The 11669-nt window shown below is 44.4% G+C and overlaps 1 protein-coding gene across 1 annotated transcript; it reads right to left on the reverse strand.

Moving 5' to 3' along the window:
- Positions 1–4045: 4045 nt before the first annotated feature.
- LOC127317405 (potassium channel KOR1-like) lies at positions 4046–10611 on the reverse strand. The gene is made up of 13 exons (XM_051347967.2): positions 10157–10611; positions 7784–8008; positions 7388–7451; positions 6937–7276; positions 6551–6846; positions 6292–6372; positions 6089–6187; positions 5731–5952; positions 5433–5621; positions 5253–5328; positions 4846–5140; positions 4643–4764; positions 4046–4558 (listed from the first exon to the last, which is right to left on the reverse strand). Exons 1-13 carry the CDS (start codon positions 10387–10389, stop codon positions 4299–4301), a joined length of 2502 nt encoding a protein of 833 aa, XP_051203927.1. The 5' UTR covers positions 10390–10611; the 3' UTR covers positions 4046–4298.
- Positions 10612–11669: the final 1058 nt, after the last annotated feature.

The following is an 11669-nucleotide window of genomic DNA, read 5'->3' on the forward strand; positions in this document are numbered from 1 at the left end:
ATGGCTACTAAGAAGCACTTCTTTCCACACGGGTCTTTCTCCAGTCGAGATGGTTCGGAAATTCGTTTCTGGGAGGATAAGTGGTTGGGGATAACTACGCTCCGGGAACAGTATCCAGCTTTATATAGGATCGCACGTCATAAGGATGTAACCCGGCCTTCAAAGGGTGATGGAAACCTCTCCACCATCTATGACTTTTAGACGTAATGTAGTCGGTCCCCGCTTAACCAATTGGAATGAATTGCTACAGAGATTAGCTTCGATCCAATTGGTCCAAGGGAAAGATATATTCTGTTGGGAACTTACCAAAAATGGTAAATTCACAGTAAGATCCATGTATGAAGCGTTGATTCAACCTATTCAACCGGTTTAAAATAATAAAAAGATTTGGAATTTGAGGATACCACTAAAGACGAAGGTTTTTGCTTGGTACTTACGTCGTGGTGTTATTCTCACAAAAGATAACCTTGCAAAAAGGAACTGGCATGGATGTAGGAGATGTGTTTTCTGTCATGAGGACGAGACAATTAAATATCTTTTTTTTCTAGTGATGGTTCGCCAAAGCTATATGGTCAATCATTCAGATAGGATCTAGCTTATACCCTCCCCGTAGTGTTGAGAAAATTTTCGGCAACTGGTTAAATGGGGTAGAGGTTAGGTTTAGGAGTCTTATCAGGGTGAGAGCATTAGCCGTTATATGGTCGCTCTAGCTATGTAGAAATGATAAGGTTTTTAATGACAAGAATTCTTCTCTTATGCAGGTAATCTACCGATCTACGGCTATGCTCCGTTTATGGTCGCCACTTCAGCGATTGGAGGACCGCGACCTCATATGGAGGTGTCTACACGATTGGAGAATTCGGCCAAGGAGTTTATTATCCAACATGGGTGGCTGCATAGTCTGAGGATTGCGGCTCCTTCACCATGATTTCCTCGTCTTTGTATGAGAGATTTACTTACAGTTGAACCTTTTATGTTTGGTTGTATCTGCGAACGGCTGTGTGCATCCTAGCTATGCAGAGGCCGGGTGTATTACGTCAAACTCTGAAGTAATAAAGCGTCATTTTTCGGAAAAGCCATCTCGAGCAAGCTAAAAAAAAGTAGAGGGCCAATATTTTGCTCATCGGCCTCCGTGGTGCCTATATTTGTTCAGACGCGATGTTTGGAGGAAAAGATTCCTCCCCGAAACGCGTTCAAGCTTGCGCTGCTGCTTCACCGCCTTTTTCCTGCTGAACATCCGCCAGCTACGTATTACCTCCTCCGCGAGCCCGAACCCTCCTTACCAACCTCCCCCACTCCGCGGAGCTCGCCCTACATGGTGCACCAGGGAGCTAATAGTGACGCCCTACGTGGTGCACCACTGCTAAGCTAAGCCAGATAGCAATGGCACACTAGTGGCATCTCATAGATATATGGCTTAGCAGTCCACTGATAGCCAATTCTGATGCGCCAATGATTAGCTTTTTTCTAGTAATGTTGGCAAGAGTGCAAATCCAACCGTTATATATGCTGCTGATCCTGAAGAACAATGCTAGAAATCATGAACTGCAAGTGAGTACATTCTGAATATGCTTCAACAGACAGTGGCAAATGGAAACCATCTATGAGATTCTCATTCCTCAAGAAATCTTTGACAGATTGCAACTTGTCTTTAGCAAAATAGAAAATACTAGAGAATGTCACACTACCAGGAAAAGCCTTATTGCCGGTGCACCAAAAAGGGTTACTGTCGACGCACCAGCGCCCGCCGGTGGGAACAAGCCGGTAGTAATGGCTTACCGCCAGTGCGCCAACAGTAACGCGAGTTATCCCCGGTGCACCTGCCTAGTGCGCCGGCGGTAAGTTATACCAGGAAACAAAAAAAACAAATCTAGGTCTAGATCTAGCTCGTGAGCCGTGGTTGTGGTGTCATCTCTATGCCGGTGTAGTAGGTGCAGGAGGAGGTCGAAAGATCCAGAGGTCTTGGTCTCGTCGCCGCGCCGGTGTAGGAGGAGTGGGAGGAGGTGTAGGCCGGAGGTGGAGGAGGGCGAAGGAGGTGGAGGAGGCCGGAGGAGGTCGTGGCTGTCGTTGCAAGAGGAGGCCATGCGGATAGGTCGACGGTGCAACAGCTGGAGACATGCGTCACTGTAGAAGAGGAGGAGGAGGAGGTTGATGGAGCAGCAGCCGAAGGAGACCATCGGTGTAGAAGAGGAAAAGGAGGAGGAGGAGGAGGAGGAGGAGGAGGAGGAGGAGGAAAAGAGAAGGAAGTGGGGAAAATGAGGACAGCAGGATGGTTTGCATTATATATAGCATAGGTTACCGTGGGCGCACCAAATATGGTGGTGCGCCGGCAATAATTTTTCCTATTTTTTCATCAAAATCTAAAACCTGAGAAAAGTCATGTTTTTGTTTTGAATTTGCCGAATCCTGGGGGGGGGGGGGGGTGGAGAATGGTGGAGCGCCTGTGGTACATTGATCTGGTCCGGATCTCTTCGAACTTTATCCCTGGCGCACTAAATTTTTGCTGCGCCGACGGTATTGGACTATCATCGGCGCGGTCAAAACATGGTCCACCGGTAATATTTACCACCAGCAGGCACCTTTAGTGGTGCGTTGGCAGTACCGTTGGCAGCTAAAGGATATTTCCTAGTAGTGTCAAATCCAAAGTTTGTTTCTTCCCAGAGATCTGACCACAAGAGCATAGAGCTACCACATCTGATTTGACACCTTGTTATGGATCTGTATTGATTAGATGGACTGATAACATCTTTCCACCAAAAGGAGCCAATCAGACTAACAACATAAGGAGGTATATCAAAATAGTATGAATCCTTACCCACGGTGTATCTGCATTGTTATAGAACTTATGAAGATGTTTCAAGAGAAGATGTGTTTTGCAACTTAAGATTGATGATTAGGTTTGCAAATCATGTCACATGCAGCTAAAGAATGAACTTTATCATTATTCTTTCTTCTCCATAAACAATTAATGTCTTCTAGCTCTATCCACAACTTCAAAAACTCCCACGGGGGTCTTTAGAGTCAACATGAAAAAAGTAGGGAGGGAGGATAGAACGGAGTTGACCAGAACTGGTCTGTCACCATAAGAAAGAGAGGAGGAAGTGGGAGACAATCTTCTCTCAACCCTATCAATGAGGGGAGACATATCTCTGATGGTAGGGTTTGTGGTACCCATGGGCAGCCCTAGATAAGTGAAAGCCATTGAACCAAACTAACATTCAAATTGTTTTCAATTGAGACAACTTCATCGTTGGACAAATTAATAGGGATCAAAGAAGATTTTTTGTAGTTAATTTTTAGGCCAGTGAAAGCAACATATTGATTCAGAATATCCTTGAAGATAGAAAGTTGAACCTCGTCAGCTGGAAACACAATAATTGTATCATCAAAATATTGGATAATGTTGCAGTATGTTTTCAGAGGATTTGGAGAAAAGATTAACAAACTCATTTTTCACAATATGCCAACATTTCTTTAGGAGCAAGACATTAAAACCATCCGGTCCAGTGGTTATATCAGGTTTCATATACTTGACAATATTTGCAATTTCTTCCTCAGAAAAAGGAGAAATTAAGGATTCCAAACCTGATACCCAGTCAAAAGAGATGACAAATCACAGGGAGATGATGTAGAGATAGAAATGCCCATTCTGCCCTTGAAATTATGAAGGAAAGCATTTTACTTATCGGGGTGTTCTGTCAGGAGAGAGAGCAATTAAGGATCTCCTCAAATGATCAATTTGCTGATATCTTCACTAAGCCTCTGTCTTTGTCTCTATTTCAAGATTGTAGGCGCAATCTTAATTTGTTAGATGTTACATGACATGGTTAATATTGAGGGATGGTGTTAGGCTATACATATATTAGCTTATGTATTGTACCTGTATTTGTACACCTGTATACACTATAAATATAAACCAACGCCAACCTAGTTGGGTGTTGAGCATTCGCCAATTCTATTGTCTTCCGAACATTTATCTGGAAGAACATGATTCTTCTTTTTATTTCCCTTGCGGTGGACCATGCAACTTATTTTCTAGCTCAACTTCTGAAGGGAGTAAGTTTGTGCAGATCTCCAATTTACATTTCCATTTACATCCATTCTCATCACGTATGATTAATCTATACATATTGAAGAAAAAGTTACTTTTCGTATATCTACAGAGGTACATAAAAACCAGCAAGCATGCAAATCTAAGGAGGCTAATCCTACATAAATATTTGGCGGGAAAAGATAACCGCAAAATTCTGTTGGAAGAACATTCTAATTTTCTTAGTTTGCTCCATAGCGCACCTACCCTACTTGCTTTGTCCCTCGGCATCGCCTCCAACCAGATACAGCTTCTGGCCATCATGGACCATGTCGACGTCATGCACCCTTGCGCCATCCTCGCCAAACAAGCGCTGGCATGAGCTGGACAAGCTCAGCTTCTCCTGCGCTGCCCTGATGAGTCCATCAATCGTGTGGGGAATCCACAGAGCCACCCCCTCTTTTCGATTAGCATCAGCATCCCATGGATGGTTAGGGAACACAGAGCACCTCCTCGGGTGCATTTTATCTGTCAGCAGGATAGTTTTCGTGTAGGTCAGAAAATGAAAAACATGGGCAGTAATTTGATAAAAGTTTGAGCTTCTGAACATGCCTCTCACTTCTTCACCACGGGCAGGGAACTTGGATAGCTCATGGGCTTTCGCTTGTTCCAACAACATTATCAGCGGCTTACTGCCCGATTTACGCCCTTCGTCTAGCGGAGTAGTGCCCCACCTGCATACATGGCGATGTCTAGCTCATGTATGCCTACAAAGTAAGTAGGAAACTTCAAGGATGAAGTTTTTTGTGTGGTACCTGTCAGTTGTGAATACGCTTGCGCCTGCGTCTACAAGCATCTTCGCCATCATGTACAAGCCCTCTGCAGCGGCTATATGTAGAGGAGTGCGGTCGTCGTAGTCTTTTGAGTCTGAATCAGCTCCGTAAGCTAGGGCCCTCCGAACAAAATCAGAGTCCCCCTTTGACACTGCCATGCAGAGATGGCTGCCGCTATTCTCGAGGTTTAGCTTGGCCCCTTTGCTAAAGAGCAATGAGGCCACCCGGTCATGACCCTGCTTCACTGCCTCCAGCAATGGTGTGTTCCCAAATTTATCTGGTTTTGAACATAATTCGAGTGCATAAGATGTGTGATAGGATAAAATGAGATGTTTTATGCAAGAATCTGGAAATGGCAGCAAAGTTAGCATTGATCTGGGTGAGCATACCTATAAGATCAATATCAGCACCTTCATGGATTAGGAACTGTGCAACATCTTCATAACCTTTGGAAGCTGCAAGATGCTGCAAAGAAGATATTGTTTACATCAGACATAAGTTATATATCCTAAAAGGTAAAACAATGTGGATTGGATGAAAATTTCGAAACTATTCCGAGAGGTTCGCACCAAAGGAGACCGTCCATCATAATCGGTGTTCTTTGGATCGGCTCCTGCTCGGATTAAACCTTTCAGCTGATGAAGGTCCCCGTAGAAGGCAGCACTATTTACTCTCAATGTCAGCTCTGCCTCTTGCTTCCCTATGTGGAATGTGATATCTGATTCTAGTTGTTTGACTCGCCCACCGTATTCATTGTTCTGCAGTTAGAGGAAGCACATCAATGAAAAAAAGGAGTACCCTTAGATTCAGCAATTGGTGAAGTAACAACTGTCATGATGATGATTGTATCTATTGTCTGTTGTGTACCTCGGTGAGATTGCTCAAAATTTTTCTTCCGTCAACGAAATAGATCTCCAATATGTTTGTGAATGATTGTTTATCGAGACGTAATAGCCTACAAAGTTCACAAACACGAACACTGTAGGGTTGTGGAATATTGCAAAGAATAGCTATTTCTCCAAAGGAACTATCAGGCTCCAACATCAAAATAGTCTCTTCTTGACCATCTTCACCAATGCCAACACCTTCCTAAACAGTATAGAAACATATTGTAACTTAGTATGAATAAAAATATTACTTGTATATTATGTAATAATACTTTGATTTATAAGTTAAACAATATAACTCTTGTGAATTAAGCAGTTATTCCTAGGCTTGAACTCACCAGTGCACCATGGCAGACAAAGTATATCTGGTCTACTGCACTTCCTTGCTCCAAAATAACCTCTCCTGGTAGGAAGAACTCTTCTTGCAGTCTGATCACCTGCCAAGAGCAAGAATATGATTAGAAATATTGAACAAATTTTTAGTACTAACTTTATACATAAATGAACATATATAATTTTGACAGAAGAAAAGAGTACGTACAATCTGTTGAATGAATTCTGCTGAACATCCTTTGAACAGAGGAGTGCTATCAATGTATGGCTTGTACAGTGTTTGAGAAATCTGCATTTATAATACAATATATATCACTTACATAGCACAAGTCAGGATCGCACTTGATATGCAATAATACAAAGACACAAAAGCTTATGAAGAATTAGTAATGCAAGCTGAAATTAAAGAAATGGAAGTTTTCAATATGAAGGAAGGATGGCAATATGTCAAAAATATAATGCATCACCTTTGCCCGAATAGAAATGGGAATGTCCTGAAGTACAGAAGCTTCAGTGTAGCTGCTCTCATACTGTAACCTTAAATGCCCCTTGATCTGTTCTCTTATTTCCTTCCCAAGTTTGTTTCTGTTCATATACCTGATGACTTCTTTCATTTTATCCCTAAATCGCTCGGTTCTCGAGCCTTTGACAATAAGTGCAGTCATGTTACCTATGAGGTAAGCTCCGAGAATCATATCAAAGGAAACATAGATCATGACAAATATCATTTCCCTCACATTTACAGCATGAATGTCACCATATCCTACAGAGAGAAAACAGGCACGTTTTATGTTTCTGAAAAGCACAGATGGAAAGGCAAGAACTTCGTGTTGAACATGAGACCTAAACTTACCAACAGTTGCCATGGTGACGATAGCAAAGTATAGTGATGTCATATAAAGCTTGACAAGATCAAGCTCCCTGAAGTTCTCATAGCTGTACTCTCCTAACTTCAAAGACCCTATCCATGTATATCCTTCCATTGATTCAGGTAGTGTTGTGGCCAGGTAATAGAAGATACAGGCTGCTGTGTGTGTACAGTAGAGCTCTACCACTATAAGTTTCACTATCCTGGTGAACAGATAATTCACACGGATGTCCTTTTCCAAATCTCTAAAGAATTCTACGACCTTCAGAGATCGTGTTAAACGAATCCATAATAGATATCTTACTTCCTCTTTACTGCCACACGCCTGTTAGATCATAATATGAAAACAAGAGCAGACAATCAAGATGCTAACCACAGAATAAACTCCACACAATATGTTAACAAGTGAGATCCAGATGATTAGCAAAAGCATAACCTTGTAGATAATATCCCATGGGAAGCAACCAAGGAGGTCAAAAATGAAACTTGACTTGCAATATCTGGATTCAAAGGGCAAATAAATCAGAGGATCAAAGTTAAAATTAAGTTACTGCAGAACAAATTTCAAAAGTTACAAATGCGTAAAGTGTACTGTTTAAATGGTTAACATGCAAATGCCATTCTGCGAAAGCATTTTCATTTCAGCAACATCAAAATGATGGAGAGATTCCAAAACATTATTATTGAGATCCAGCCATTTTAATTACTCTGATGGTTTATGAAGGATAGGGTGAATACATTAGTACCAAAAAAGATGCAAATGTACAGTGATGCATGATAAGTTCCAATTATTCTAGTTGCACTATCAAAGCGTAGGGTGGGGAAATATTACCGGAGGGCAATAGAGGTTGGGTTGAGTACGATGCGGTACGTGTCGGGGTCGCGGTAGGCCACAAAAAACTGCAGAACAATATCAATAAGGAAAGCAATCTGCCCAACTATGTCCAAGATGAATAGTCTGTCTGGTAGCCCTCTGAAGAATCCAAATTCGAATGGCGTAAAGAAGGAACTATACACTGCCCAAACCAGTATGAACTTGGTCCATAACATATACAACCTGCCATCCGAAAAACAAAATCACAAATCAGTATATGTGCACCCCCTCGTATTACCATTGTAAAATGTTCTGTCTATTTCTCGCATGGATATCGAACAAGCTAACAACATTCTTCAACGATCCAAGATAGCAATATAGTGGACTTCAAAAGTTTACCGCGTTTTTTGATTAAGAGTCACACAATTTGGTTGCATATGAAGGTTAAAACAGTATGAGAAAGTGGCTAGAGCACCCACAAACAGACTTCACTAATTAGACCAAAAGTAGTAGTTAGGCCTAACGGTCCCTCTGTACTAGAATGGAGGATGTACACACAGCAGAGTTAATCAAGTAACATAGGTGAGATCCTACGCATGCTCGCACATGAACATGTCAGGGGTGATGTGGCCATGAGTGCGTTTCTCTTGTGCACCGATCCAATGGTATTGTAATAAACTACTAACTGAGATGCAGCCACATGGAATGAAATAAACCAACATGACGGTACGGATGTCCACCTCATCTCCAACAATATCTGTCGCAATCACCAACGAATGGCAAAACTAAGAACTAAAGTCAGTATTCAGAAGATCTGACTTTTTCATCTAATATGCAGTTTTACACCTTCATGTTACGTTTTTGCTATATTTTATATATAATGTCGTAGTGATTAATATATCTTGGCAGTACAATTAAGTAGACGTTAATATACAATGCTTTCATAGCCTTAACTAAAGGCTTAAATTTATCGGGCATACCAGTACCACAAACCATTATTGGCTTCTGATACCTGCAAAGTTGATGTAAAATTGCAAAGCCTCGTACTGACAAAATAGACACTTATTATTATCTACAGCCCACTGAATTAAAGCTAGAAAACAATCAGGCACACTGTTACCCCAAACCATATTCCTGCAATCTGGATCTAAGTTTGCATTTAGCATATTCGAACTGTCACCAACTATGTCTGTCTACTCATGCGCGATCACCGCAAATCAAAAATCAGACAGTCCACGTCAAACGTATATCATAGCTGTCAGGAGATAACCACATGACTAAAACAGATTGCAGGCTACGTATCCACTTAAAAATTCCTCAAGATAATGACTCCAGCTACACCCCCAGGATTAGCGGCTCTCCCGGCTGTCCTGTTCAATTCTTTAGCCCGTTCAAACCACCAATCCAAGTCGTGGGGTGTAGAAACCGAATTTGGAGAGCAGGACGTTACCGATAGCCTCTCAAGCAGCCGTACACCTGGTTGGAGTTTGAGGAGGAAGGCTGCTGGAGCAAGCTATAATTAGCTTACTTGTCATAGTATGATAAGCACAGAGCCCTGCTCATCCTATTCAACAAATTGCTTGGTAGTTGATGGTATTATATTAGTATAGAGAAATGATATGCAAGTTGGCAGTTCGGATCCTCTGTTACTTGTGTGTGTGTGTGTTTAAATAAGAAACACATGCATCCAAATTTGTCGATTTATCAATTCTCTGGGTAAAAAAGTGCAGTAACTTGTGAATTTGTATTCCTACTTTCAAGCGGATCATTTTCGGGATGCTACTGGCTTACGAATTTTGCAGTTCTAGTTGATAATGAACCCGGCCAGGTAAAGTCGTAGTATTGCTGAAAAGGCAAAGCTCGTGCGACAGGAGTTGATAAAGCAAAAGTAAGCTAGCTTAGTAGTAGTACGTAGCACCTCTGTTCCTGCGGCCCTTGTACACGAACCCGTGAACGCTGGCTGCAACCTACATCGCCCTGCCGAAGCAACTAGCAAGCTCGCGCAACTGGCGAGCTGATCCACAACCGACGGCCGGTTTGCGGCGGCCATGGAGCGCACGCACCGTACACCGGAAGCGACGATTGGGACGGCAGTAAAAGTAACCGATCGAGGCCGAAAAATCCGCCGGAAAAATCTCAATTCTCTACCGGCACATGATTTACTGCGAATATTTCTGGTGCCGATGGTTTGGATATATTTTCCTGAACGGCCGCGCGCTAGCTTTTGCTTAATCATCATCATGGCGAAGCAGCAATATCCAGTGGAGCGAGCTTCCGGAACACGCGTCGAGAGGCCAGGAGATTTTCTACAGTGGCCAGCCAGGTGTGCGGGCGCGCGCGAGCCAACCGAGAAAAAAACGAAGGGAGAGAGAGCGAGCGGTGCGCGCGTACCTGTTGTCGGGGAGGATGATGAGGTCGTGGAAGAAGCCGCCCTCGCCGTCGACGGCGGGGATGCGGCGGCGGCGGCGGCGCGGGCGGAAGCGGTCGAGGCGGAGCTCGGAGCCGAAGAGCGCGAGGCGGCTCTGGCGGGACGACTCGAGCCGGTCCGGCACCACGTCCACCTCATACTCCTCCTCCTCCTCCTCCTCCTTGGTCGTCCTCTTCGACCCCGGCCGTGACACCATCGGCAAGCTTGGCAGTGGCAGCAAAAGGTGGTGGCGGTGGAGCTATGGTTCTTGGGCGATGCGACGCGAGGATATATGGGAGGGAGGAAGGCGACCGCGCGCGACGGGGTTATTTATAGATGGACGACGGAGTGCTGAACAGTGGGAGACGAGGAGGAGAAGGAAGCAGCAGCGGGAGATGGAGGGGTCTAATCAAGCGGCGCGCGGTAGGGTCACCGGGCCGGGTTACCACGGGCCGCCGACGCCCGCGGCCGGTGGGAGAGGAGACGACATCCAGCAAATGGAAAGTAGAGGACAAAACTGCTCGACGTAGGATGACAATGGTTTTCAGCAACAAAAATATGAGATCTCAATGCCGAAAATGAATATGACAAATAATTTACGATTCAAAAATATAGCCATCCGGCCGTACAGGTTAAGCAAACCCTAAGCAGCCATTTTTAACGGTAAGAGTATCTCCACCGGTGATCTTTGAATAGGTGTCGACAGGAGCGGTTGCACTAGCTCCTTTGATTTAGGACAGGTTTTCTACACCGGCGACTCCGGCAATTTTTCGGGGCCCGAGATGAATTAAACTGAGCAGAGAATTTTATTTAAATTTGTTATATGTTACAAAGTTGAAAATTTAACTAAATCCTAGTTTACTCGACGTCAATCCGGGCACACGATGGCCTCGCCTCGTTCTTTCCCTTGGCCGCCCGCCTCTCTGACCTTGCTTTTCTGTATGTGGCGGTGTAGTACGTCGTATGCGTCGTTAGAGATTTCCCTATGACGTTGGGCCTTCAACGCCGTCCGCCACTCGCGGGATGCCGCGTTCTGGATGAGACAGGTTCTTTCGCAGATGATGGCCTCGGCGCGCCTTTGAGCGTCGAGCTCAAGCATCCTTTGACGCTCGGTCGTCATGATGAGGTCACCATCCTCCTCTGTGGTCGTAGGGCTCGCGCGAGATCTAGGCAATGAGCTCGAAGATGGCGTCATTGGTATCATCAAGCACCTGAGTGTTGAGAGATGCCTGAAAAACTCCTCCACCACCGCCCACTACACATCACCCTTCGCGTCTGCTACGAACACCTCGTTCAACTCATCGAACTTAGAGTCATCGGAGAAGCCGTCCATGAAGAAGTCATCATGCTCGGGTTGCGGCGGCAACACAAGCTTGGGTTGTGGCAGAGCTGGCTATGGCCTAGCATCGAGTGGGTGGTGGCGAGCCAGCGCGGCATCGCGGCGAGTGTGGACACGAGTGCAGCGAGGGCAGGGCCGGAGCGGCGGCAAGTGTGGAG

This window comes from Lolium perenne, chromosome 7 (genome assembly GCF_019359855.2).
Source record: "Lolium perenne isolate Kyuss_39 chromosome 7, Kyuss_2.0, whole genome shotgun sequence".
Lineage (NCBI taxonomy): Eukaryota > Viridiplantae > Streptophyta > Magnoliopsida > Poales > Poaceae > Lolium > Lolium perenne.

Bases quoted from the DNA above. Each gene is read 5' to 3' on its own strand.
- LOC127317405 (XM_051347967.2), bottom strand. From the start codon at position 10,389: ATGGTGTCACGGCCGGGGTCGAAGAGGACGACCAAGGAGGAGGAGGAG. The intron at 5,622-5,730 runs GTACACAACAGA...CTCTAACTGCAG, and splicing joins TTTTGAGCAATCTCACCGAG to AACAATGAATACGGTGGGCG. The intron at 5,141-5,252 runs GTATGCTCACCC...GTTCAAAACCAG, and splicing joins TGCTGATATTGATCTTATAG to ATAAATTTGGGAACACACCA.